This window comes from Spermophilus citellus (genome assembly GCF_964194105.1).
Source record: "Spermophilus citellus genome assembly, chromosome: X".
Classification (NCBI taxonomy): Eukaryota; Metazoa; Chordata; class Mammalia; order Rodentia; family Sciuridae; genus Spermophilus; species Spermophilus citellus.
The window spans coordinates 42,477,496-42,505,297 of record NC_138190.1 but is presented as its reverse complement, the minus strand read 5'-3'; the positions used below and the strand labels follow the sequence as shown (position 1 = coordinate 42,505,297).

At 51.0% G+C, this 27,802-nt stretch overlaps 3 protein-coding genes across 4 annotated transcripts; 1 reads left to right on the top strand and 2 right to left on the bottom strand.

Moving 5' to 3' along the window:
- The first annotated feature begins 854 nt into the window (after positions 1-854).
- On the top strand, positions 855-18,327 carry CCDC120 (coiled-coil domain containing 120). Its single transcript, XM_081276583.1, has 11 exons — positions 855-1,244; positions 10,950-11,046; positions 11,221-11,310; positions 11,454-11,587; positions 12,646-12,786; positions 13,165-13,441; positions 13,830-13,892; positions 14,251-14,425; positions 14,560-14,658; positions 15,900-16,814; positions 17,307-18,327. The coding sequence occupies exons 3-11, from the start codon at positions 11,262-11,264 to the stop codon at positions 17,419-17,421; spliced, it is 1,968 nt and encodes a 655-aa protein (XP_081132709.1). The 5' UTR covers positions 855-1,244; positions 10,950-11,046; positions 11,221-11,261; the 3' UTR covers positions 17,422-18,327.
- A 639-nt stretch (positions 18,328-18,966) lies between these two features.
- Positions 18,967-21,586, bottom strand: PRAF2 (PRA1 domain family member 2). The gene is made up of 3 exons (XM_081277520.1): positions 21,356-21,586; positions 20,217-20,434; positions 18,967-19,794 (listed from the first exon to the last, which is right to left on the bottom strand). The coding sequence occupies exons 1-3, from the start codon at positions 21,532-21,534 to the stop codon at positions 19,655-19,657; spliced, it is 537 nt and encodes a 178-aa protein (XP_081133646.1). The 5' UTR covers positions 21,535-21,586; the 3' UTR covers positions 18,967-19,654.
- A 383-nt stretch (positions 21,587-21,969) lies between these two features.
- Positions 21,970-27,655, bottom strand: WDR45 (WD repeat domain 45). Of its 2 annotated transcripts, none has more exons than XM_081277517.1 (11): positions 27,522-27,655; positions 26,089-26,160; positions 25,902-25,976; positions 25,713-25,817; positions 24,583-24,691; positions 24,364-24,458; positions 23,407-23,486; positions 23,091-23,299; positions 22,911-23,012; positions 22,682-22,827; positions 21,970-22,427 (listed from the first exon to the last, which is right to left on the bottom strand). In XM_081277517.1, exons 2-11 carry the CDS (start codon positions 26,141-26,143, stop codon positions 22,318-22,320), a joined length of 1,086 nt encoding a protein of 361 aa, XP_081133643.1. In that variant the 5' UTR covers positions 26,144-26,160; positions 27,522-27,655; the 3' UTR covers positions 21,970-22,317. The 2 variants fall into 2 exon arrangements, with proteins under 2 accessions (XP_081133643.1, XP_081133644.1); XM_081277518.1 differs by having other exon boundaries at positions 24,583-24,688; positions 27,522-27,654.
- Between the last annotated feature and the right edge of the window lie 147 nt (positions 27,656-27,802).

The following is a 27,802-nucleotide window of genomic DNA, read 5'->3' as shown; positions in this document are numbered from 1 at the left end:
GAGTATGGTGGAGAGCACATGGACAGCAATCTGGGGTCAAATTAGGGTGTTTTGGATACATATTAGAGGGTGATTCAGAAGTAATGTTTGGGGCTGGGAATGTAGCTCAGTGGTAGTTTGCATTTCAGAGGCCCTGGGTTCCATTCACAGCACTGCAAAAAAAAAAAAAAAATGCTGTTTGGAAGCTAGTAGTTTCGGGCTGATTGCAGTTCGTTTGGGGGGAACAACTTGCAGGTACTGGAAGGTAGTTTATTGGTACAGTTTGAGTATCCACGGAAAGGTGGATTGGAGGTACTGCTTGAGATCAACAGAAGTAGCTTGCAGATACAATTTAGAGAACTGTGGAAGGTGGTTTGAAAGTTGAAATTAAGAGGTAAATAGAGTGATTGGGGAATTGGGTCCCTTGGGAGGAATCTATGAGTAATTTTTTGTATGCAATTTTGATATCCATGGAGGGTAATTTAGAGTTATACCTTGGAGTCAACATAGTGTGCTTTGGATACAGCTCAGAGGTCCTTAGAGTGGTTTATTGGTGCAGTTTGGGTGTTCATGAAGGGTGGAATGGAGAGACTGCTTGGGATTAATATTACTTTGGGGATATAATTTGGTGGATGATGAAGGGTGGTTTTGGGGTGAATTTGGGGAAAGGCACAGAAGGTCGATGGGGAGTTTAGAGGTGTATTGATGGCTTACAGAAAGCAGTTTGGGGTACTGCTTGGGGATCTGTGAAAGGAGACTAGTGGTGAGGGGCGCCAGTCTGCTTACTGAAGGGGCGTGGCCTAGGCAGGGGCGGGCACGACTGCCCTCGAGAAAGCGTGTGCGCACGCGCTCCCAGTTTGTTCGCTCCTGGCGCTCCCAGGGCAGGAAAATCGAAGACCCGAGCTGGCGCCTGCGCACTTCGTCTCCGCCGCTGCTGTGGTCTCGCGCCCCACTCCCCAGTTTTCCCCAGGCTCGCGCTCAGCGGCGGAGGTGGCGGTGCTGCCGGGAGCGGATGCACCGAGTTAAAGGTGGGGGTTGGGGGTCCACAGCCTGCAGAGGGGCAGCACACCTTTCCCATCCTCGGGGCGCCCCCCATCTTGCCCCCACGGCTAACGGTCGCGGGGCCGAATGCGGCCCACCAGAAGGGCGCGGAAGGGGTGTAGGCGCGTGTCCAGGGACTAGCAGGGCTCAGCGAGGGAGGGGCGCGCCCACTATCCCTGCTGGCCTACACCGACCCCGCCTACACCGTGGTACAAGGACCCTAGGTGAGTAACAACCCCCTCTAGGGGAAGAAGGGAGGGGACAGGGTGGGGTGATGGCCTGGAAACGCAGACAAGAATGTACCTGCGTGTACACTCACGACCTCTGACCTTATGATATCACCCCTGACCCCTGTCTGACCTCTTTTTTCAACCCCGGACCCCTGCCAACCTTGGTCTTAAAACCTTCAGTCAGATCCTTGACCTAATCATATTCTGGCCTGCTGTGATCCTTAACCCTTGCTTTGCCCCCCCTTAATCCAGTATCACCCCCAAACCCATGCAGATCTGATCCTAGGTCCTTGTCTGACCATGTCCTATATCTCTTCTTGCCCTGTCTTGATGCCCAGCTGACCCTAGTTCATGTCTGGTTGCTTGGATCTGTGTGTTCCCAAAACGCTTATCAGGTGTCTGAAACTCTTCCATTCGTGATCTGTCTTCCTAACCCCAATCTGATCCAGTTCTATCCTGATTCCTGGCCCCTTATTTCTGTACTTTCTCCCCACCCTGTACTATCCCTCTGGTCTGTTTCCCACCTCCTGATCTCCCTCTTGGCTCACCACTTTTAAACATCCCCCTATGTCTCCTACCTGTCCCTGTCCCCAACCCTTTCCTGGTTTTCCCTCTTTTTTTTGGTCCCATCTCTACCTCTTTCCTATCCTCATTCTGTCCTGGTCTTTTCCTGTTCCTGATCTCCCTCATGAACCTGCCCTTTTTTTCCCTCCCTTGACAGGCTTAACCCATCCCAGTCATGTCTTCTTGGATGCTGTTCTACACTGACTTTTACCCTGCCTTGCTGTTTTGTCTTCTTGTACTTTTTCTCTTGTCCTGAACCTCACTCCATCCTCTGGCCAATGTCCTGGCTCATTCCCTGTCCTGCCTCTTTTTTTTAAGCAGTACTGGGGATTGAACCCAGTGGTGCTCTACCACTGAACTACATCCCCCAGCCCTTAATTTTTTTTTATATCTTTATTTTGTTTATTTAGTTTTTGTGGTGCTGGGGATCGAACTCAGTGCCTCACACATGCTAGGCAAGTGCTCTACCACTGAGCCACAACCCTAGCCCTCCAGCCCTTAATTTTGAAACAGGATCTTACTAAGTTGCCCAGGCTGTCCTTGAACTTGTGATCCTCCTGTCTCTGTCTACTGAGTTGCTGGGCCATTGTGCCTGGCCCGGTTCTGCTTAGTGATCTCTATCCTGTATCCCCTGTACTCCTTCCTTTCCTGTTCTTTTATCCTATTCCCAATCTAAGACTACCATTCTACCCCTTACCATGCCCTTCCATCCTATTCAGGTCTTCCTCCTTTCTAACATCCACTTCCCCTCCCTTCTGAGTCCAGTACATTATACCCTGCCCCTGAACTTGAAGGTTCCATTGTTCCCAGGGTTTTTAAAGTATACTCCAAATGCTGAAGAGCAAGCAGTACTGTGAGCTCTGTGTGGTTGATGGGATTTTTGTATGTGATCTCTCCCTCCCTCATTTCTCTCCAGTGATCTCGAATAGAGCTTGCATTTCTCTTCCTGCAGGAGGGCATGGAAATCTTCCTATGTCCCCTGCCCTCCCTAAGTGTGAAAAACACCCTAAATTATTCAGTGACTCTCTGGGAGTCAAGAGGTGCAGGTCAGGTTTCCAGCCTTGCTATGTCCAGGGCTGTCACTAGTTGGGGGGAGGCAGGGAGATTGAGAACATATGTGGGGTAGGGGCCTAGAGTATGTATGAATCTTCTAGGTCACATTACCCTCCTTTCCTGTTTTTTTTTTGGAGGGGGTACCAGAGATTGAACTCAGGGGAACCCAACCTCTGAGCCACATCCTCAGCCCTCTTTTGTATTTTATTTAGAGACAGGGTCTTATTGAGTTGTTTAGTGCCTCGCTTTTGCTGAGGCTGGCTTTGAACTCGTGATCATCTTGTCTCAGCCTCCTGAGCTATTGGGATTACAGGCATGTGCTACTACACCTGGCCCCTTCCCTGTTCTTGATCCTGAGTGTGTAATCCCTGCTTTTCTGGCTGGAGAAAAGTCTATTGTAGGTCAGAGGCTTAGTGGGGGTAGGTTGGAGGTTGGGGTTTATACACTTCTCTCCTGCTGGTAAACAATAAAAATTTGGGTGCTAAGTCCATCCCACCTCTGTGGGACCAGTGTGTGTGTGTGTGTGTGTGTGTGTGTGTGTGTGTGTGTGCATGCTTTGGGGGTAGGGGGAATGCAGGCTGTCACTGGATGTTAGAATCAGGCCCATCTAAGTGGGTGTGGTTGTACACACCTGTAGTCCCAACTATTCAGGAGGCTGAGGCAGGAGAATCACTTGAGCCAAGGAGTTTGTAGCCAGCCTGGGCAACACAGCATGATAGTCTCAAAAAAAGTATTTTTAGTTGTTCCAAAGGAAATGAAATATTTAGGTCTATACTTAAAAAAATTTACAGAATCTGTTTGCTTGAAAATTATGAAGTGGTAAGACAATAAGCTAAGAAAGGCTTTAAAAGAGTCAATAGATTGGATCCCTCAACATAGAAAAGCTATCAATTTACAGGTTTAATAATTTTTTTGATACCAGGGATTGAACTCAGGGGCACTCGAACACTAAGCCACATCCCCAGCCCTATTTTTGTAATTATAATTTAGAGACAGGGCCTCACTGAGTTGCTTAGCACCTTGTGGTTGCTGAAGCTGGTTTTGAACTCGCAATCCTCCTGTCTCAGCCTCCCGAGATGCTGGGATTATAGGCGTGCACCACTGCACCCGGTTTACAGGTTTAATAAATTTTTGTTAAAGTCCTAAAAAAAAAAACAGAAAAAGAATCAGGCCATCCAGTAGTAACAATTACAACAATAACGTGAGATTCCTTTGCTATATGAATATTCTTGATTTTAAGGATGGATAGGGTGAATAGTGAGATGGTAATGTGTTATTCACTTATTCCTGCATTTCTTATAGAGTAGTGAATTTTAAGAAAGTGTGTGTGTGTGAGAGAGAGAGAGAGAGATAATTTTTTTAATATTTATTTTTTAGTTCTCGGCGGACACAACATCTTTGTATGTGGTGCTGAGGATCGAACCCGGGCCGCACGCATGCCAGGCGAGCGTGCTACTGCTTGAGCCACACTCCCAGCCCTAGAGTAGTGAATTTGAATGTTGAATATCAGACCAATCTTATTTATTCAAAACATTTCTCCAAATCTGTCAATAACAACTAGTTGTTCTTCACTGTCCCAATCTATTTAGTGTCTGAATTCTGAGTCAGGAAGATTTCTTGGAGTTCAGACAGTGAAACCTGTCTGAAGGTACTTTGTGTTCCCATCTTACATAGTGAGAAGTGAAAGTTCAGATAATCAGGGATAATGACTCCAACTCAAAAGGTATTCAGGAAGGGCATGGTGGCACACGCCTGTAGTCCCAATAGCTTGGGAGACTGAGGCAAGAGGATCACAAGTTCAAAGCCAGCCTCAACAATTTAGTGAAGTCCTCTGCAACTTAGCAAGAGCCTACCTCAAAATAAAATATAAAAAAGGGCTAGGGATATGGCTCAGTGGTTAAGTGCCCCTTAAGTGGGTTCAATCCCCAGTATCAAAAAAAAAAAAAAAATCCAGGGGCTGAGGATATGGGTTTGTGGTAGATTGTTTGCCTAGCATGCACAAGACACTGGGTTCTGTCCCCAGCACAGTTTTAAAAAAATTCAATTCCTATATTTGATAGTGAGAGTTCCAACAATTTATCTGAATGTATTTGGTTTCTTCATTTTTTCTTTGGTACCTGGGATTGAACCTAGGGGTGTTCTACCATTGAATTATACCCCCAGCTCTTTTTTTATTTTGAAACAGGGTCTTGCTAAGTTGCCCAGAGTGGCCTTGAATTCCTCAGCCTGGAATTATAGGTGTGCCCCATGGCGTCCTTGTTTCCTGCATTTTTAATTTTTAATGTTGAGTTGAGGGAGAGGTTGGAGATTAGGGAAAACAGCTCTGTTTCAAAAATGTCTGGTTTGGCAAGTAGGGAGGGTTTGGAGGCTGAGGGATACTAGCTCTCTTTGAAATGCATCTGAATATATTTATATCCTGATTTTGGATAGTGAGAGTTCAGACAGCTTATCAGAGGGAAAATAGGTCTGTTTCAAATTTATCCAGTGAGGTTAAGAGACACTGGCTGCATCTCTAAAAACAAAACAAAACAACAACAACAAAAAACCCCACAACCCAGTCCAGATATATCTGTTTGATTCCTGAGTTCTTTGGGAAGGAATACTTGTGATTATGACAGCCATCATAACTGAGCACTTACGGTAGTCTATTAACTGATTTAATGCTCACAACAGCTCTGTGTACACTACATACTGTTCTCATCATCCCCATTTAACAAATGAGAACATTGAGGCACAGAGACATTAAGTGAATTGTAAATGACAGTAAATGACAGAGCAGGGTCAAATCCCACACCTACAACTTATTAGCTGTGTAGTATCCATGGGAGACTCAGGACCCACTAGAGTAGGGCTGAGAGTTTGGGCCATCTTCCAGGCTGTTAAAAATCATCAGAGCGGGGCTGGGGTTGTGGCTCATGGTAGAGTGCTTGCCTACCACGTGTGAGGCACTGGGTTCGATTCTCAGCACCACACATAAGTAAATGAATAAAATAAAGGTCCATTGATAGCTAAAAAAAAATTTTTAAAAATCATCAGAGCAATGATGTGTGTGGGTGACTCTGCCCTACTTGTCTGCATGGCCAAGGAGGTCCAGCTACCTGCTCTTCTCCACTTCCCTGCACCCCAATCCATCAATGGATGAGTTTATTATTGTTATTTGTTATTAATGATGTGATGAGTTTCCTTGCACTTTGAAATACCTTCCAGAGTTCCTTTGTCCTTTATTATCTTTATAATCACCTTTTACCCATTTTATAGACGAGGGAACCTGAGCCTTGAGATTCAATCTGCATTGCCAGCCTCAGTCTCTTGTCCCTGTTGGCTCTGATTTTATATACATCTCACTTCCTACCATCCTAACGTTCTTGGTGGCCCGCAAGAGGTGGCAGAGGCCATGGCCAAGAAAACACTCCCCACTAACACCCAGCTAGTTAGTTGCCCACCTTTCTGTTGTCCACCTCCACCAGCTCTGGGCAGAGAAGGAGGAAAGAAGGGGGAGGTAATGAAAGGGGCCTTTGTGTGCCACACCGGAAATCTCACACCCAGGAAGAAAGGTGGGCAGGGATGGCAGGAGGCCTTAATAGCATGTGACAAAGGGAACTCTCTTGCTTGGCACACCTGCCAAAATAGGGAAAGAGCATTCCTCACACTCTGCTTTTTCATATTGTAGCAGGGCTGCTTCAGGGGCCTGGGTTAGGTTTGGGCCTTGAGGTCACAGAGCAGACGGTCCCATACGGAGCACAGGATGTGTGGTGTGCGCTGGGACAGGCCCAGAGCCCGTGTGGTGTTGTCCTTACATTGTAGGGACTTGGAACCCTCAATTTCCTTGTCTGGCATGAAGCCTGACTCCTGTCCAGAAATGGCAAAGGGAAGAAATGAAGGAGACCCAGCAAGGATGTGAAGAAGCCTGAACCTCCTTCCTACTCCTCCTCCTTCAGGAGCAACCTCTGCCTGCCTTCAGCCCCCAACCCAGACCCAAGATTCTGATTCTACTTGCTTTTTTTGGCGGGGGAGGTGAATACTAGGGATTTAATCCAGGGGTGATTTACCACTGAGCTATATCCCTGGCCATTTTTTGTTAAATATTTTTTAAAAATATATTTTTAGTAGTAGATGAACACAGTACCTTTATTTTACTTATTTATTCTTATGTGGTGCTGAGGATCAAACCCTGTGCCTCACATGTGCTAGGTAAGCACACTACCACTGAGCCACAACCCCAGCCCCGCCCCAGCCCTTTTTTTTTTTTTATTTTGAGACAAGGTCTCACTAAGTTTCTGAGGCTGGCCTTGAATTTATGATTCTCCTGTCTGAGCCTCCTGCACTGCTGGGATTACAGGCAAAGGTCCCCTCCCCCACTCCACCTGCTCTTGTGGGTAGTGATCTATATCAGGTCTCTTCACCTCTCTGATCTTCAGCTTCCACATAAGTACAATGGCTCTTAGAAGGTAGGCCTATAACATTCTTCCATGTTTGTAGGACATAAATTATTGTGGTTGGTTTACTAGGATTACTTCTGGACCTGTGGAAGGATTTAGGGTCTTGAGATCTGGCCTCTTAGAAAGGTTCACTTCCTCTGTCCCCAACTTGGAAATTTACCCCAATGAATTACTCCAAGGACTTCTCCCACCCCACCTTGCCCTAGGAGGAAGGGCAGGGGCCTTGGGAATGTGTTACATACTCCTAAGAGACACAAATTTGGTGTAACACCTGAGCCTCCAATCTGCTTTACAGTTCCCCAGTCCTCTGGTCCCCCAACCCCAAGGCGCTACTGTCAGCAGGCAGGCTCTGGTCCTCTGGAAATCTGGGCAGCATGAGAGGCAGTGTGCATTCCAAGACTCTTAGCTCTTCTTTCCCAGGTCTCTATTTAAGTATCTGAGGTGAGGGCGGGTATTCCAAATTCTCTTCTTGGCCATGCAGGGCACTGTGAAGGGACTAGGCCCTGAGGCTGCCCTCCAGGGATAGCCCTAGCCCTAATGGTAGACAGGCAAGGGTTAAAAGGTGTGGGCCGGCCCAGTTCCTGGCCAGGTAGGCTGGGCCATTACCTAGTGGGAGGCAGCCAAGGCATCCGCCACTGTTGCTCACTGCCACTGCCAGCCGAACCAGGGCCCGATTGAGACAACTATTTTTTTTTTTCTGAGGTACCCGAAGCTACCCCACAGCACTCTCTGACATTGGTGAGCACCTGGGAGTAGTGGGCCCAGGGGTGGGGGCGATGAGAGCATTAGGAACCGGGGTATGGTGTACTAAAGTTCCCTTCAGAAGAGAGCCAGGTCTGTGGGAGAGGTACACCAACAATGTGGGGTGGGGCTGGGGGGGGGGGTTCAGCACAGAAGGAGGGCCTGAGAATCACAAAATGTCCTACTTCCTTTCCTGGGACAAAGTAATTTGGGGCCGGAAATGGATGAAATGGACAGGGGAAGGATGGGGGAGAAGACACATGAGTTCCCCTTCTCCACTCCTCTTACTTCCTCTCTTCCTTTCCTCCCTGCCAGAGTAGCTTCTGTCCTTCTGCAACCCAAGGCCAATGCTTCTGAGAAGCCAGACTGAGCTGTTTGAAAAACCATTGTCTAGACACCTGCCTGCCCACTCCCTGTTTGTTCACCTAGAGTGGAGAAAGCTGGCACAGGGGGACTCAGGGGGCAATTCAGACTTTGAGAATGTTCCAGGGGTGTCAGTGTGTGGAAATGGGGGGTCTTGGTGACAGTGTTGGGGTGCCACCCCGGTGAGGTGTCTTGGTTGTAAACAGTCATTACAGCCAGGAATTTCTCGGCTGTGGTGTCAGAAGGGCAGACCTGAAAAACCTGCTGGGCCCGCCTCTGGGTGTGGGGGGTGCCTTCTGCAGCTCTCTTGCTGCAGCCCATCCCTGTGACAGGATGTCAGAACAGGGTCATGGGGTCATCAGTGGAGGTCCCAGGGGCCCGTGTGGGGACACGTTGGGGAAGAGATTGCTCAAATCCCTTTTCTACCATCTCTGGATAGGGACTTGGCAGCCCTAGGTTTCCAGGCAAGAGTGCAAAGGACATGTGAGTGGAGGCAAAGATTTTGGAGCCAGGTGTGGGGCATTGACTCTGTGTCTAGCCTGCCCAGTGACCCCATGACTCATACCCTAGCTATGTCCCTGAGGTCAGGTGGACAGGGTAGAGTCAGGGTTCCTGTGTGGACCCTGTGTTGATTTCTAGGATGCTCTGAGCTCCCAGAGAAGGGAGGATTGAGGTAGCCCCATGTGAAATGTGGGGTCACTCATAGTGAATGGGGTAAATGGGCCTATGTGGGGAGGAGCTGTGTTCCTTTGGTTGTGTTCCTTTTGAGATGGAAGAAGGTTCAGGGGAGCCTGGGAAAATTTCCCAAATCCAAATGGGACTTGGGTAAAGTAGGGACTCTAGGAGCCAAGGGGCAAAGAGAAGTTGAATTGGGACATCAAGGAAACCCTGCCATGCTCGGAAGGGTCATACCTTAGATGGGTAGCCATGTGAGGGCCTCTGCAAAGTACACGCTGTGTCTGGATTTTTCCCCCTTTTTGGTACTGGGGATTGAACCCAGGGGAGCTTAACCACTGAACCACATCCCCAGACCTTTTAATTTTTTTTAAATTTTGAGACAGGGTCTTACTAAGTTGCTGACGCTGGCTTTGAACTTGTTATCCTCCTGCCTCAGCCTCCCGAGCTGTTGGCATTACAGGCGTGTGCCACCTGTACCCAGCTTTCGTTTTTATTTTGAGACCAGGATCACACTATGTTGCTTAGGATCTCTCTAAGTTGCTGAGGCTGGCCTCAAACTTGTGTTCCTCCTGTCTCAGCCTCCTGAGTTGCTTAGATTATAGGCATGTTCCACCCCACCTGGCTGTGCCTGGATTTATAAAATGGCTCTAGAGATTGACCTCATACCTGATGTTGAGGACAGGGCACAGCTGCTTCAAGACAGTGATACAGACCCTATGGGGCTGATAGGAGGACAACAGAGAATCCAGGAGCACCTTATAGGCAGCTTGGCCATACCACACAATATAGAGATGGGGAAGGGGCTTGTACCCCTGCCTCTTTGGTTGCCTGGGTCTTCCCTTGGCTACCAGATCCACAAGCTGTGGATTTCAGGGTAGGTGGAGATGGGAACTCTGTGGCCCCATGAGGCCCTCCCAGTCACCTGTCATGAAGGTTAGGCCAGGTGGTGGGAGGTGATGTCACCCTGCTGCCCAGCTGGGACCAAGCAGGGTGTGGGAGGGAGAGAGCAAAGTCTAGAGGAGAGGATGAGGGAGGGCTGGTAGCTGGCCAAGGCAGACTTCATGGTCCATCAGGGTTTCTGGGCGCAGAGAAAACAGGTGGCTTGTTATCTGTGGTTATGGACTTCACTTCTCACAAATCTCTGCAAGGTGACCTCCATATGCTAGTCTCAGACTAACCTGTGACGGAGAGAAGGGACGGAGGGACCTTGGGCTAGGTGAATATTCCTTGTTACACGAGGGCTATAGGATGGAATTAGGACAGGCATGGACCCACAAATCTGGACTTGAACCCTAGCTTGGCTCCCTCAGCCAACAGACATTCATGAGGCACTTGCTATACAAACCACAGTGGTTAGGGTGCTAGAGATACTGATTTAATAGTATCTCCTGATTCAACATGCCTCATGGAGGTACAGGGGAGGCACAGTCTCTTGTTGGACAGCAATTGTGAAGTGATATTTAAGCCCCAGAATTATAAATGAGAAATGGGGCCGGGTTGGTAAGAAGTTTAAAACAGCACTCCAGATGGCCATAGCCTGGGCCAAGGCCCCTATGTGGCTTGCTGGACCAGGCAGTTTATGATGAAGTTGGTGGGGTTAGAACAGCCTTAGTGGTGGAGAGTGTAGGGCCAGGGAGATGGGCCTGGGGTATGTCCTTGACTGTGGGCAAGTTATTCACCTCTCCACCTTCCTCTCCTCACCTCTAGCATGGGGTAATAATAATCAGAGAACTCCCATCCCCAGCTAGTTGTGAAGATTCAATGTGACATAGTAGGCAACTCTTCCAGGCAGCCGGTGCTTTATAAGTACCAACTGGTGTGATACTTGATTGAATCTTTACCATCATTTCTCTCTCTCTAGGCAAGACTCCCGGCTGTGGCCCATGGGCCTCTGAGGAGGCGTAAGTCTACCCAGCTTCCCACTTGCTGTGTTCCCACTCAATGGGAAGGGAACCAAGGTACCAGGGCAGTGTGGGTCCAGTCATTGACACAGAATCAGAGGCCAGGCCAGGCAGGTGGGTGGGGCCCAGGGCACTTTGTATTCCCAGCTGGAGTGTGGGAAGCTGAGTTGGGCTGGGTACCGGAGTATCATGGGATGTGCTTTCTTAATGGCCCCTGTGTGTCACTGCTAGGCCTTGTCCACCATCAGACACGGCCTCCTGACAACACCAGGATGGAAGTCAAAGGTCAGCTGATCAGCTCTCCTACCTTCAATGCCTCAGGTTGGTGGCTGGTTTCCCCCTCTTGTGGCCTCTTCCCCTGCTCTCCATCACCACCTTTCTGTTTGGGAAAGGTTGGTACCTGGCCCCACAGCTGCTTCAGGATTGCCCAGTTGTCCCATTGATCTTTGTTTTTTTCCGTCCAGCTGCCCTTTTTGGAGAGGCTGCCCCCCAGGTGAAGTCAGAGCGTCTGAGGGGACTGCTTGACCGGCAGAGGGCCCTGCAAGAGGCCCTGAGCCTGAAACTTCAAGAACTCCGAAAAGTGTGTCTCCAGGAGGCGGTAAGAGCTTGGCTTGAGGGGTGTCAAGTGGGAGGGGGTGAGGGGCTGGGACCCCTAGATAGACAGACTGTGGTGGAAATTGCTAAACCACTTATCTGGACTGTAGGTCACCCTCTGTCTTCTCAAAGCTCAACTGATGGGCTGGGGATGTGGCTCAAGCGGTAGCGCGCTCGCCTGGCATGCGTGCGTCCCGGGTTCGATCCTCAGCACCACATACCAACAAAGATGTTGTGTCCGCCGAGAACTAAAAAATAAATATTAAAAAAAAAAATTCTCTCTCTCTCTCCTCTCTCACTCTTTCTAAAAAAAAAAAAAAAAAAAAAAAAAAAAAAAAAAAGCTCAACTGAGATTTCTTAGAATCATTGAAATATGGTGATACAGGCCTACAGTCTCTTGTCTACCCTTTAAAACCTCCAGATCCTCAAAAAACAAACAAAAATAAACAAACAGGAGCTGGAGTTGTGGCTCAGCAATAGAGTGCTTGCCTACTAGCACGTGCCAGGTGCTGGGTTTGATCCTCAGCACCACATAAAAATAAATAAATAAAATAAAGGTATTATGCCCAACTATAATGAAAGAGAGAGAGAGAGAGAGAGAGAGAGAGAGAGAGAGAGAGAGAGAGAGAATTTTTTAAAAGGCTGTGTCCAAAATTTGGTAGCAAGGCCTACTCTGAACTGTCATGGGGTGATTTCTAGGTTTGATTTATCCTTCTTATTGTGAATGCCCTCATAGCTTGCTAGAAACCTTGAAGGGAGTGTTTTTAATATGCAACATATAGAATGTGTTGCCTTTGTAAAAACTAAAAGCTTCTGGACTATAAAGCAGGCTACCCAGCCTCCCACGCACATACCTCAGGGATTTGGGCTATTGAGGGGATGAGAGTCTACACTGCCCACCACCTTGGTGGAGATCTTGGGAGAAGGAAGAAAAACAATGTGTGGGATGCTGAGAAGGGCCAGGCTCCTTGGAGGACTTCTGTATCTTCTGGGATCATCACTGCTTTACTCCATCTCCCTAACTAACCTTTGGTAGTCTCTCTCCCTCCCCGGCCCCTCCAGGAGCTGACGGGCCAGCTGCCCCCTGAGTGCCCACTGGAACCTGGCGAACGGCCCCAGTTGGTGCGCCGTCGGCCCCCTGCAGCCCGTGCCTACCCTCCACTGCATCCCAATCCAGCACATCACTCCTTGTGCCCTGTTGAGGTGAGCAGATGGGTGTGGAAAGTAAGATGGTGAGGGGAAGTAACAGCACCAGGCTTGGGATGGGGAGGAGGTTGTGGCCAGGGGAGGGAGAGGCTAAGATAAGAAGGGAAAAATCTTCAGGAGTTGGATTCTTGGAACAATGCTAGTCCCTACGTGTTTCAGGACAGGTTAGCCACTTTCAAAAGACAACAGGCCCTACCCCTCATCAATATGGACCCCTCTGCCAGAGAATGCTTAAGCTTCACCCCTAAGCAAATTGGTCTGCCCACAGGAAGAGCAAGCTGCACTTCCAGTGTAGATGGGCTCCTCCACTCTCTGGCTCCTGTGCCTGGCAATTTCTAACATTTGGTTCTCTTCTACCCATCTTGGGTCCCGTAGGAGCTGGAACGGGAAGTGTCGGTGCAGCAGCAGATTGCAGCCGCTGCCCGACGCTTGGCCCTAGCCCCTGAGCTGAGTGGTGAACAGCGGCGACGCAGGCGCCAGGTACAGGCAGATGCACTGAGGAGGCTGCATGAGTTGGAGGAGCAGCTGGGGGATGTCCGGGCCCGCCTTGGCCTCCCAGTTCTCCCTCCCCAGCCACTGCCGCTGTCTGCAGGGGCACTTATCACCACCCAGGGAGTCTGCCTGGGCACACGCCTAGCTCAGCTCAGCCAAGGTGAGCCAGGCCTCAGCACCCTACCAGTGAGAATGGGAAAATGGGCCAGGGAGGGACTCTTTTAAGTAGTGGAAGTGGTAGGGGTGGCATGGATGAGCAGCCAGTGAAACCCAGAATTTAAGGGAGCCACTGAATGAGAAGAATTATAGAAACTGACTCACACAGGTAAGGGCAGGCCCTAGGGGACTGAGCACTAGACACCAGGAAAGTGAAGACCCAGCCTGTGGTGGTCATGCATTCAGATAAAGGTGGATTCTTGGGAGAGGGAACAGGGTGAGATGGTATACTCCAGAAGGTGAGCTAAGCAGAAGAGCCCATTCAGTGGTGTAAGGGATTGGTACCCAGGTCTTGGAGTGATAGGCCTGGTTCTCCCCCTTCTCACCTGTAGAAGATGTAGTTCTGCACTCGGAGAGCAGCTCCCTCTCAGAGTCTGGGGCCAGCCATGATAATGGTGAGGACTCCTATTCCCCAAACCTGCCCACAGTTCCCTTTTCTGTCTCCTCAGCCCATCCTGTTGCTCAGACCCTTACTTGTTTAGCTCCTCCTTAGCCATGCCCCATCTGGTTGTACCACCCCCCATTTTAGCTTCATCATATCCCTCACCCCCTCAGCCCAAGGATCTACTTGTTAGCCTCTTCCTTACCCATTTTACCCCACCTCTCCCCTTATTTCTTTAGCTTGCTTAATCGTGTCCTAGCTCTTGCCCTTTCCTTACTTCTCTAGCCTCTCCCTGTTGCTTCGCCCCAATCCATACTGCCTCTTCTGACCTTCTCTAATTGAATTCTACCCCATTCTCTCCTTCCATCCAGAGGAACCCCGTGGCTGCTTCTCTCTGGCAGAGCGCCCCTCACCACCAAAGGCTTGGGACCAGCTGCGAGCAGTATCTGGGGGGAGCCCTGAGCGACGAACCCCATGGAAACCACCTCCTTCAGATCTTTATGGGGATCTGAAGAGCCGGAGGAACTCTGTGGCCAGCCCCACCAGGTGAGGATGAACCTCTTCCCCTGCCTTCCCCAGGAGCCAGGAATGGAATCCTGAGCCTGGGCTGGCAAGAGGGCCTGCTGGTGGGTACTGTCTCTAACCTGGGCCCCGACCTGGGCCTGCCCGTCTCTGTCTAGCCCCACACGCTCGCTGCCCAGGAGTGCCTCCAGTTTTGAGGGGCGAAGTGTGCCTGCCACCCCTGTCCTCACCCGGGGCACTGGCCCCCAGCTCTGCAAGTAAGGGGACTCTGAGGGAGGGTCTGAGGATCAGAGAAGGGAACTGTTAGTTTTAACTGGAAGTGTTAAGAAATTATCAAAATGTGGGGGCATGGGCAACTGGGTTTAAAAGGTGAATAGGAGTTGTCTTGGAGAACAGGGTGGGAATTGGGTGCAGAAGCACAAATGTTTGAGTATGTTTCTTTTTCCTATGTCTTCTCATCTCTGAATCCTTGTGTCCTTATTTGTGAAACAGGCACAATGACATCTGCCTTTGAGAGACACAGGCATATTCTGGGCAACGTGTCCTGGGTGCCTATACTGTCTGCTAGTAATCAGTGTTTTGTGTGATATCAACTCATTTAATCATCACAAGTTCCCTCTGAGAGCTGTGGTCTTGTCATTCCTGTTTTACAGATGAGGCACAGAGGGTTAGTTAATGAGCTGGTTAGTAAACTGAAATCCTGGTGTTTGAACCCAGGCAATCTTGACTCTGGAGTCTGTGCTTTTAATCACTATACTATATACTCTTTGTTTTGTCTGCTTTGGTTTGGTTTGGTACTGGGGATAGAATCCAAGGATACTACCACTGAACTACATCCCAGACCTTACTTTTCATTTTGAGACAGGGTCTTGCTAAGTTGCTGAGGCTGGCTTTGAACTTGTGATCCTCCTGCCTCAGCCTCCCAAGCCACTGGGATTACAAGCATGTGCTGCCACACCTGGTTTATTCTATTGTTTCTTAAACAGTAGGACTTATTAAGTACCTACTTTCCCAGGTTGCAAACAAAACCAAATCCCTCTGTTTTTGAGGCCTGTGTTCTGTGCGTGGTGGCTGTTGGGATGATTGTTTTGGGCAGTTCATAAACATGGTGGCACAGAGTTTAGGCAGGTCTTAAATTCCAGGCCTAAGGACTAGGACTTGGTCCTGAAAGTAGTGAGGGTTAGGGTTAGGGGATAAGGAAGAACACTGTTTGACTGCTCCTCTGCTAATATTTTCTCCCCAGCCCTATACATATTTGCATCTCCCTTAGTGTTAACTGCCCTTTCTGTCTATACATTTCCAACCCCAGGGGCCCCCAGTCTGGGACCAAATTCCAGCTGTCCTACCTAACACCTTCATGCATCCAATTTCTGATTCTGGGCCCATTTTAGAGATGTGCAAGTGGAGGCTCAGAAAGAGATGGTGTGGGGAGGGCATTCAAACCACTTGCCTGATAATTTTTGACCATACTCCCATTACCCTCACCTCTGCACCCCAGGCCCGAAGGCCTCCATTCTCGACAGTGGTCCGGCAGCCAAGACTCCCAGATGGGCTTCCCCCGGGCGGACCCTGCCTCAGATCGCGCCTCCCTCTTCGCAGCTCGCACTCGCCGCAGCAACAGCTCTGAGGCCCTGCTGGTGGACAGGGCTGCTGCTGGGGGAGCTGGCTCTCCGCCTGCCCCTCTGGCTCCCCCTGCCACTGGCCCACCAGTCTGCAAGAGCAGTGAGGTGCTGTATGAGCGCCCCCAACCAACCCCTGCCTTCTCCTCTCGCACAGCAGGGCCCCCAGACCCTCCCCGGGCCGCCAGGCCTAGCTCAGCTGCCCCTGCTTCCCGTGGAGCCCCCCGGCTCCCACCTGTGTGTGGGGACTTCCTCTTGGACTATTCCTTGGACCGAGGCCTGCCCCGCAGTGGCGGTGGGGCAGGCTGGGGGGAGCTGCTGCCTGCAGCTGAGGTCCCAGGACCACTCTCCCGCCGGGATGGGCTCCTCGCCATGCTCCCTGGCCCACCACCCATGTATGCAGCTGATGGCAGCAGCCCCCTCCTCCGCAGCAAGGACCCCCACACCCGTGCCACCCGTACCAAGCCCTGTGGCCTGCCCCTGGAAGCTGTTGAGGGTCCAGAGGTGCATTCAAACCCTCTGCTATGGATGCCCCCACCCACCCGGATCCCCCCAACGGGTGAGCGTAGTGGCCACAAGAACCTTGCCCTGGAGGGGCTGCGGGACTGGTACATCCGGAACTCGGGACTGGCCATGGGGACCCAGCGCCGGCCTATGCTCCCTCACGTGGGCCCACCACACCCACCCTTCCTTCATGCCCGCTGCTATGAGGTGGGCCAGGCCCTGTACGGGGGCCCCAGCCAGGCTCCGCTCCCGCACTCGAGGAGTTTCACGGCACCCCCTGTTTCCAGCAGGTATGGGGGGTGCTTTTACTGATGGGTAGGGGTCTCTTGAGGCAATTGGTGAAGATATCCAGGCCAGGGATCAGCTAGTCATGATAGCTAATGACTGGGACCACAAGGAAACTAGCTGCAGTGTTGACACAGGTCATTTCCAGGTGTGACCTGCACTAGGCCTTGGGGTCCTGGTAGAGGGGGATCCTGGGCACTGGTAGCAGTTCCTTACCAAGTCCTAGAAGGAGTTTAATATTTTAACCAGTGCATGTTGGCTGGAAATGAGCCTTGAAGCCAGGGTGCTGGGAGGAAGGGACGTCATGTGCCCTCACCTTTCTCTTCCTCTTTTCTCCATGCCCCATGCTCGGGAGCATAAAGGTGCTTTTCTGTGCCTGCCTCCACCTCTTTAACGAGACTCTTTTCTTCTTTCTTTCTGTGTCTTGTCTGTCTTTTCCTCTCTCTTCTCTGTCTTCCCCACCCTGTCCTCCGGATTCCTGCTGTCCCCTTCTAAAGATACTACGCGGACTTCCTGTACCCCCCGGAGCTGAACGCTCGTTTAAGTGACCTGACGCTAGAGGGGGACCAGTCTTCCAGTTCTGACCCCCAGACCCCAGGGACACTGGTCTGACCCCTTCTGATATGCCCCTTGTTGGTCTGGGCATGGCTCTAGTCCTGGGAGCACAGAGCTGACCTCGCTGAGCCCTGGGATGTGGTTGCTCTCACTCCTGGGCGGGGCACCAACCTGATCTTCCAAGGCCCCTGGCTCCCCATGGGCCCAGGAAGGTGTCTAATACCCTGCTTCTCTCACACTGTGCTGGGGACTGGGGGACCTCAGCCAGCTTCAAGGAGAGTGAATGATGTAATGGGGATTCCAATCCCCTTCCTCCATTTCTGTTTACAGTTGTGATTTAGTATTCACTGTCTTTGCCCAATACTAGGCATTTTATAAAAGGGAAACTGTGAGCTCATCCTGGTTGGGTTCATTCCTGTTCCCCTGCCCAACCTGTTCTGTTCAGGTCTGCCGCCCCCTCCATAATGGACCATATAGGGTCTTAGGACCCATTTTGGGGGTAGTCAGGAGACTCTGTTGTGAACAGAACTCCCTGCCACTCCCCATACCAGGGCAGTTTGGATTTCTGCCCACATTTGGAAGGATTAAATTCTGGGTGGGGTGCCCTATCCCTCTCTGTGCTGATCATTCCCAATCAGGAGGCCCTGTAGGAGGCTAACAAGGGGCAGAGCCATTCAGTATATTGCATCCTGGGATGCTGTAGTGGTTGAACCTGGCATCTGGTAGATGCCAGTACAATCCTCAGGTGACGTCTGGCCACGGGCCACAGGCCACGTCACATCCTCCTTGGCTTTCCTTCAATTCAACACTTTTTAAACAAATCCATACAATCTGTGTTTTCTATGATACCTGTCTGTGACTTTCTGGAGCTGGGGGTTCCCCTACCCCCTTTACCTAGTGTTAAAATTTTTCTTTTTGTACCAGTGGATCTGGGCCCAAGACACTACCCACACTGGAAGGGGATTTCTATAATAAATGTGTAAACTGAACCTTGTGTTGCTTCTCTAGTCTGCTTTGCCTTGGGGCCCACACCTCTCATTAATACATTTTTACAGGAAGAAAAATACTGGATAGCCTGCAACAGTGTCATCTCTTTTGGCTTGCTTTGTGATGTGGGACAACTTTGCCTGTCTGCTCTAAGATTCCTAGACCATCTCAAACAGGAATTTTTTTTTTTTACGTACTGGGGATTGGACCCAGAATGTTCTACCAATGAACTACATCCCCAGTCCTTTTTATTTATTTATTTATTTATTTTTACTTTGAGACAAGGTCTTGCCAAGTTACCAAGCTAGCCTCAAATTTGCTGTCCTCCTGCCTCAGACTCCTGAGTCACTGAGATTACAGGTGGCGGGGCCAGCACACCCAGCTCAAACAAGAATTCTTAGTAATTCAAAATGGTGATAGTATACACTCTATTCCCTTAACCTCCCCATGCTTTATTGATCATCCAGAGGTAAAAGTTTTGATAAAGGGCCTAAGCCCTTCATCCTACACACTTGACAGGGAGACCTAATCAGGTAGAGGCTAGCAGAATTGAAGAACAGACCACCCTGTCCATTGAAAGGTACAAGAACTTCACTCAGGAGGCCAAACTGGCTTGAGAGATGCAACAGCTTTATTGTTGCAGTAATACTGATACAAATATCCTCTTCCCTGCTGGGGCTTCTCCACCCCTTGGTCCTTGACACTGGAATGTTGGGGAAAGGAGCCAAATCTGGAGAGCTGGAGGGAAGCTACTGGGACTTGTGAGGGTTGGGGATCACCTGGGACCAAGGATCCAACAGTCAGGTATTCTGACTCCAACCAGGTGAGGCCTGAGAACACTTGGTTTGGGGGTCAAGATTTGGCAATGCCTTAATCTGGTTCAAAGCAGGGGTGGGGCTAGAAAAGCCTTGGTCCGGGTATCTTGTGTTGAGAATTCCTTGCCCTGGGCATGGGATCCCAGAATGGAATACCAGTGAATCCCAAATTTGGGTTGGGGGGTATCTCTTGAGTCCATAGTTTGAGATTGGTCAGGGATGCTCTGGTCTCGAGCCCCAGTTTTGGAGGTGAATGTGGGTGGCTCTGGGTCCCAAGTTCGGGGCTGGAGAAGTCTCTGGTATCTAAATAATAGGGGTTTGGATCCAAGGAAATTCTGATTTTGCATGTGGGGCACATTCACAGAGGTCTTGTTTGGACTAGGGGGCTCTAGGCTCCTATCTTAAAGTCTGGGAAAGGGCTCTGGGTCCCAGGTATGGGCTGGGGTGGGATGGTGTTCTCCAGGCCCTTGGGTGCAGATTCCAGGCCCTTAGGATCCAGCCTCCTGCTCTTGTCCCAGGGCCTCTAGTAGCAGCCCCATTGGCGTTCGCTTGAGACCAATGCTCTCGATCTTGTTCTCGATCTTGTTTTTAAGGTTGCGCAGGCGCAGCGAGGCATGCACCAGGATCACTGTGGGCGGTATCCAGAGGAGTCGGGTCAGTGGGAAGGGCCCTTATTTTTCAGCCAGTCAGGGCCCACTGGAGGGAATTGGCTCACTGGCAGGCCAATCATCAAGTGGAGTGGCAAGGACGCCTCTGGAGTAGTTATCTTTACATGGGGGCGTGGCCAGGAAGGGAGTCCGGTAACAGGGACGTGGCCAGTTTAAGGCACTTAACACCAGGAGGCCCAAGAAGGTGGTAATAAGAGAGGCGTACTCTTAAGTGGGGAGTAGCGCCAAAGAAGGTGCATTTAACAGAGGCCTTGCTGCCCTTGTGTTGCTTCTCTAGTCTGCTTCCCAGCCCCCTCTCAGCCCACGGACCAGCACAGGGCGGGCCTGCCGACTTAAGCGCGCTGGCCATTTCCCCGGCCATTTCAGGGTAGTGAAGACTCACAAAGGATCGGCCCGGCGATGCTGATCAGGAAGGTGCAAGCGCTACCCGCGACCCAGAGAACGAGGAGACCGACGGCAAGTACTGCTGCCAAGCAGGCTGCTGGGTGGCTGCGGCGGCAGCGGCGTACTGCTGCGCGGGTCTCAGCCGCCCACACCAGCACGCCGAGGGCCACCACCACTGCAAGCGCACTCAGGAGCGTGTGCAGCGGACGCACGTACCTGCGGGAACAAGGGCACTAAGCTAGTCTCACCTGGGTCCTGGGCCCCAAGAGCGTAGATCCCCGTTTCTGGACCCTCCAGCCCGGCAAACACTCATGCCAGCTCTGTTCCCGACAGGTCCATCCACCAGATTCCTATGGACCCGCATTCCCTGTGTGTCAATCCTACAGTCTGAATTTCCTGTTCCCTGATTTTGGTCTTCCCATCTCACTAGATGCCCCGGGCTCCTAACACTTTCCTGGGTCTTTCTTCTGACTCTACCCTCAACTCCTGAGCAGGGATCCTTCTCCAGCAACCCCACCTTCACCTCACCCCACATCCTCCATTTGAGCCGAGCCCCTGCAGATCCAACATCCAGGCCTCAAATCCTGTCACACATTTCTTTCTCCCTAGGCCCAGGGTCTTTACAGGACCACCTTCCAGGCGTCCTCCACATCAAATGTACCCTCCAAGCTCCCATTTCCCAGTAGATTCCTCCATCATCATTGCTAGAACTCCAGGTCTTCAGTCCCATGCTTAACTTCCAAGTTAAGAACCGCACTCTTAATTGCCTAAGTCCCTCTTCTATTTAGATTCTCCATCCCTCTGATCTCAGGCTTTTCAACCCTGGGTCCTCCCTCTGGGACCAACTTCCCCAACAGGTACCTCTTTATCTCAGGTCCATCTCCAAGCCCACTTTCCCCTTCAGTTCCACACTTCTCCATCCTCCCTAGATCTTTCCTCCAGACCCTCCATCCATCCCCCGCAGGCCTTCCTTATAACCTGGATTCACTTCCTTCCGTGTACTTTAGGCCTTCCACTTCTGCCATATTCACCCTTCTTGCCTCAGTATTTCCTTAGGTTTCCCCCTCCCAGTCCTCAAAGACCAAGAGGTCCACCCTCTATGCCCTGCTGGCATCCCCAGCCAACCGTTGCCCTCACCCAGCCAGAGCGAGACCAAAGCCAAAGCAGAGAAGGTAGTTGGTTTGATAGTAGAGGAGGTTGTTGATGACGCGGTGGCACCATCGCTGCGGGTCGCATAGATCCGGAGCAGCCAGACGTGCTGATCCCAGAACAAAGTCGTCTAGGGCGCGTAGCGGTGGCAGCCGCACCTCCGACATCCTGCGGGTTGCTGGACCAGCCCGGAGGGCGGCCGGACTACAACACCCGTTATACCCCGCGGCAGCGCGGGGCACCCCGGGAAATGGAGTCTAAAACAAACCACATAGATATACTGCGCAGATGCGCATGTGACCGGAAATGCAAATAATTTGCCGGCAAGTAAGGCAGCAAAGGCTGCCGGGAAATGATGCCTCAGCCGCGCAACGAGGTTCTGGTAACTCTTCAAGTTTTGAACCGTCCCTAGGCGGGGCATCGAGATTGGGAGCATTACTGGGCGGGGATGGCGGCTCAAGCACTCGGTAGCAAGACCGGAGATGTAAGGCCGCAGGGACTTTCAGAAGAACCCGAGCAGGATTCCACTTCCTGTCAGGATCCAGAGAGGGTCACACCTCTCTGGCCAACTCAGAGCCCCACCCCTGAAGTCAAGCCGTAAATGCCTTTAAGGGCCTTTTATTCACATCCATTACATCAAAGATCATCTTTTCCTAGAAAGCTTTTTTAAATCCCCAGGTTGGATTAAGACACGCCCTCTTGAGTCTTTGGCAAATTTTTCCAGGCGAGGAGCCCCAGGGAATCTTCCCAGTCCGAGGACTGGACCTTGGGGCAATCATCAAAAAGTGCTTGGAGGAAGTGAGCTGTTTATTTAGACATCTCTCTGCTGAGTGGAGAGTGGCACAGGCCATTAATGCTTGATGGTTGGTGAATTCCACAGCACTTCCCCACCCTCAAGGTTCAGTTCTATCATCTGTCACTGCAGGTTCCTAGCACGTCCTCCAGGGTCCTTAAAAATCATCATCATCACAGATGTCAAGATACACGTCGAAAGCCTCTCTGTTGCAGTTTCCATCAGGAGTGAAGACATATTTGTGGAAGGTTCCATCTACGCAGATGGCTGGGGGGGGTGGGTGGGAGGGGTGGTAAAAGGTTAGGGGCTGCCACAGCCACACACTGCAGCCTTCTCAGGTGTCCCATGGTCTAGGGTCTACCTCCAAGTCCTTTGCCCAAGTGCCATACCCCTTACTGATGATGTGTTGAGCCACACACTCCAGCTCCCTCAGGCTTCTGATGGCCCTCAAATTCTTCTTGGTCCGACCTGCAGACCTTTGCCCATGCAGTACCCCAAACCAAGGGGCTTTTTCCACTCACCAATTACAGAATTGACGTTCTTGGACGTATTGCGACCAAAGGCGCAGATGCATGCTGACTCAGCAGGCACAGTAAAGCTCGCCAGGCTCCACTGAGAGTCCACGTATTGCCCAATCATAGGCCCCACCTTGCCCACACGAGCCAGCCTGTAGGCAGCACTGGGTAAGCCCAGGTAAGGTACATGGGCAGGGGGGTGGGGATGATACAGGGTGAGACAGAGGGTACTCACGCAGAGCGTCGGTTGAGGCGGGTATCCTTGAGAGCAAAGATATGGACAGTGCCCTTATCACTGGAAGCGCAGAGGAAGGAGGAGTCGTGGCTGAAGTTAATGCTGGAAGACAGACCAGCCAAGTGCACATGTAATGTGTGTCATGGGGTCACCACCCTACCATACATATCTTGTGCTCACCAGTATAGGGTTGCAGGGTCAGTGCCTCGTCGCAGCTCCACCAGTTTTTCCTTGGACTGGGTGTCAAAAAGGCGAATAAGGGTGCCCTTCTGGGAGGCAGAGGCCACTACAGTGCCTGGCTGGTTCAGGGACACACAGGCTACATCACTCTGATGTGCATTGATGGTGAAAGGAGCAGATGAGGTGCCAGGCTTTGTGCTTGCCAGATCCTGAGGTAGGAGGGAGCTGCTTGGCCTTGGAGTGGCATGGAGGGGAGAAGCCAAGAGTCCACAGGAAGAGCCAGCCCACCTGTATTCTTGCCCACTGGACAACTCACCACAAGTTGCAGACTTCCACACTTGTGTCCTGGGAATACAAGCAGTTGCTTCTCCAGGCTGGGACAGAGGTCACAGAGCCCTAGAGTGTGAGTATGCAGGAAGGGTGGGCAGGCGAAGAGGAGAAAGGTGAGGGTACAGTCTCTCGAAATGGGCAGATTTGGGTAAGGGCCAAACTTCAAATCTCCATAATGGGTACATGTTATCTATAGAAACTAGGGGTAGAGTGAGAGTGGTGGCAGAATTTTGTTCAGCTGCATTCCCCACCAGATTCCTATCCTCCCCCAAGCAGCTGTGGTTTCTAATATGCTTCTATGACAGCCTAGAAGCCCAGGAATCCCTAACACACCCACCCACATCTTCACTAGGTGTTTCTGCTCTCATCTGAGGCATCTAGAGATGGGACAGTGCTGAAGGTGGGGAGAGAGAACAGTGGAATAGAAGGATGAATAGACTGCACCCTTCAGCCCATTTGAGCATCTCTGTGCATGAAGCCTTTCTCCCTGTTCTTTTCCCCATGGTACTGGGGATTGAACTCAGGGATGCTCTACCACTAAGCTATATCCCCAATCTTTTCAGGGTCTCATTAAGTTGACCAGGCTGGCTGTGAACTTAGCATCCTGAGTAGCTAGGATTAGAGACATGAGCCACCATGCCTGACCTCTCTTCCTAATTTTTAAAAATACATCACAGATTATTACACTTTAATTATAACAATTCATAAATCCATAGCGATACTTTCTAAAAGTATTTTTTAAATTGTTGATAGACCTTCATTTTATTTATTTATATGTGGTGCTGAGAATCAAACCCAGTGCCTCACACATGCCAGGCAAGTGTGCTACTGCTGAGCCACAACCCCTCTTCCTATTCTTTGTGTGTGCTCCCTTCCTTTTTCTCCTATCTCTGTCCTGCTCCTGGGCTCACACCCTTACACCTGCATATCTGGGTCCTCTCACCCTTGGGGTTGTCTCTGGTGTCAAATTCAAACAGCTTTCGGGGATTGTCAGGAAAGGAGTACACGTAGATACGGTTCCTCAGCACGATCACAATCCTATGGGCATCACACAACACAGGATGGCCATGAGGGGAGGGAAGGCAGGCTGCCCAGATAGAACTCACTTTTTCACTTGCTCTGGGGACCTCCTGCCCTCCACCCCAGTCCTCCTCAGGCTCACTTGTCATGGCGCATGCGCACAGCCAGCACTGGCTTGGTGAAGGTGAACTCCAGCACCAGCTTGTCCTTGGAGTCCTTGCCCTCCCGGGCATCATCCCAGATCAGCACTGCTGGGCAGGTGGATGGGTTGGTGGGGCCAAGGTTTAGGGTGAGGGGCAGCCCTGGTGACACAGGACCCACCCCTTCTCTCCATTGAACCTTACCCCACTCCCTTGGCCTTTCACTAAACCCCCAATGTGAGCTTTGCATAGCATGATCACTGTGGGCAAGGTCCCTGAGGGACTAGGTTCTAGAACTATTATGCTTGTTTGGTGATGAAGAAATTAGGGTTTGAAGGGGTTTTGTCTGACCAGGGACCTTACAGCCCATAAACAACCAAGAAGGGGCTCATACCCAGGCTTATAACTTTCCCTCAGCAACCATATCTACCTCCAGGGTCTCAGTCCATACCCCTCAGAGATTTCTGTGAGGAATCCTAGGGCTCTGTGACTCACCTAGGACAATTCTTCCCATGCTGTGGTGGGATTGACAAGAAAATACCCTAAAACAAGATGGCACTTAAGGCTCAAGCCACGGAGGTGTTTGAAAGACAACACCAAGGTGTGAAAAAACTATTGATTGTGTGATCTTGGGCAAGTCAACCTCATTGGGCCTCAGTTTCCTCGTTGATAAAAATGTGTGGCTTAAAATGTGACAGTCATAGGTTCTCTCCCTAGCACTGTAAAAATAGGAGGGGGAAGAATCATGATACTTCCTGCCAGAGTTACTGTGAGGATTAAATGAGTCAATACAGATGAAGTGCTTAGGACAGTGTCAGGCTCACAGTAAGTGTTCCATAGGTAAGAACATGGCACACAGAGGGCACTGGGTTAAGTGTGTTTGTTGTGTTTGGGATTGAACCCAGGGCCTTGTGCATCTCAGGCATGTACTGTACCACTGAGCTATACCCTAAGCCCCAATAAGTGTTTTAAAAATGAAAACAAAAATCAAGCTTCTCAAACTTCCAAACTGTGGGCCTCACTATGGGAATCTGAGGTGCTCTGACATCTTCATCTGCTAGTGCTTCCCAGGTTCCTGTGGGAGGCCAGGAATCCGAGGAATCTGGGTCAAGGGCAGGATGAGGGCACTTACCTGAGATCTCTGAGAACTTGGGGCTGCCACCACCGCCCACCAGGGCCAGCAGGTTGGAACGGTGCAGCATCTCTACCAGGCCCATGCTGCCCACCTGCTCGTGGTCTGAACAGGGACCAGGATGTCAGTGGAGGTAGGTGCCAATGCCCAGCCTTCTGCCCACCACCCCTCCCCCACTAAGTGGCTCACCCAAATGCCCCTTCTCCATCAGTGGTTCCACATTGTAGATGCGCACACCTGTCTCCATGGCACAGCAAAAACAGCCTGGGGATGGAAGGAATCCAGAACGCCTGGAGAGGGGAGCTTAGGCCTATGGCCCACCTCTGACCCTTCTCTCCTCCCCTCCCTCAAGGGTATAGGTACAAGCATTACTCACTTTGGTCTTGGTTGAAACGTAGGCTGGTCACCCCTCGAAGAGGCTGCTGAGTCATGGTTCAGGATTGTACCCCTAGATACAATAGTATAGAGTTGACAAGGGTCCTGGGATCTCCCCTCCACACCCTAGAACTTCTGTCCCTAAGTGATTTCTTCTCCTCCCCACTCTGCTAACTTCTCGACCAGACTACAGAGAAGATAAAATGGGAGGAGAGTCCTAAAGTCTCTGCTCTAAGTTCCAAAGTCCCCAAACAGAATGGCCAGGAACCCTATTTTGTCTCACACATATTTTCACAATCCCAGACCCAGGCCTATACTGACTTAGTCCTTGTACCTCCTCCTTAGACACTGACCCTTACTGACTTGACAGGAAGTAATGTGGTAGGGGACGCCCCAGTGATACCTCCTCCCTACCTCCAGCCAATCTTAAGGTGGCCTCAAACCACTGCTTACCCATTTCTGATCTTCACCCATGCATACAGCACCCAACTCTGACTGTCAGTATATAGGGGAAAAGGGGTCAAATACATTTACTGATTCTTGCACCTCCTGAGACTGACTGCAGTGTGTGGTCCACCACCCACAGGAACTTCCCTCATGCCCTTCCTACTCTACCGCAACTCATTCATATATCTGAATCTTCTCACAATTTTCTCCCTCACAGACCTTCCCCAACTCCTTCTCACACCTTGCAAACTCTGCCTACCAAGGCCAGCTTAGACTTTCCCCTGGATCCCATTATGACCTGAAGACCCTACTTCAGTATTCCTGTATCACTTTCAATCTTCCACTCCTGGAACATCTGATTTCTTGTGCTCTGCTGTCCCTGGCTCCTACTTGAACTGGCTTAGATCCACCGTCAGGCACCCTATCCCCCTAATAGTGCTTCTCTAAACCCTCTATCTTCTCACCAAGACCCTGCTCCAGGGAACAGCTAACCCTAAAAACCTGTTCCCAGGACACACCACCCAAAACCCCTTCCTAAGAAAACCTTAACCTTGTAAAAAAGCCTGTTCTGGTTCCCCCCCTCCCAAGATTCCTGCCCTAAAGAGCCCCCATCCTCCCTTCAAATCCAATCTCCCTCAAGACCTCTACCTAGATACACTCCCCTGCCCATCTTCTAAAGTCTCCTACCTTTCCCTCCCTCCATCTGACAGCCTCACTCCCCCAAGACCTATACTTTTGATAGCTCCTCCTTCCAAGACCCCTTTTTTGGACTTCCATCCATTCCAAGTACCAGCACCACCCAAGAATCCTACACGGGATGCCTCAGGCCTCTTCTAAGACTCCTCTCATACCCCTTGCAACACCAGCACTCACTTTAAGACCCCTGGCCCAGATCCCTAACCTACTAAGAACCCTCCTCAAGACCCCACCCCCCGTGACCCCGATTAGCTCTGGGATGTGCTCCAGTTTCCCACCGCCTTCACCGACCTGACTTCAGTGCGTTCCTGACCCCAGGCCTCGCTGTCGGTGCCGCCCGCGGCCCGGCTTTCTGACCTCCCGGGCCTTGGTGCCCAGCTCAGGTGTTTACATCAGGCCCTGCTTCCGGGGGAGGGAGTCTGCGACCGGAAGTGACTTCCTGGCCAGACAACTCGATCGCACAACCCTTCTCGTCCGGTTTGCGGGTCTTTCGAGCATCCCGAGTGATACCAGGGTCCTCCATGGAGGGCTAAGGGAGCAGAGGAAGGTCGGCTATGGGGACAGAGGATACC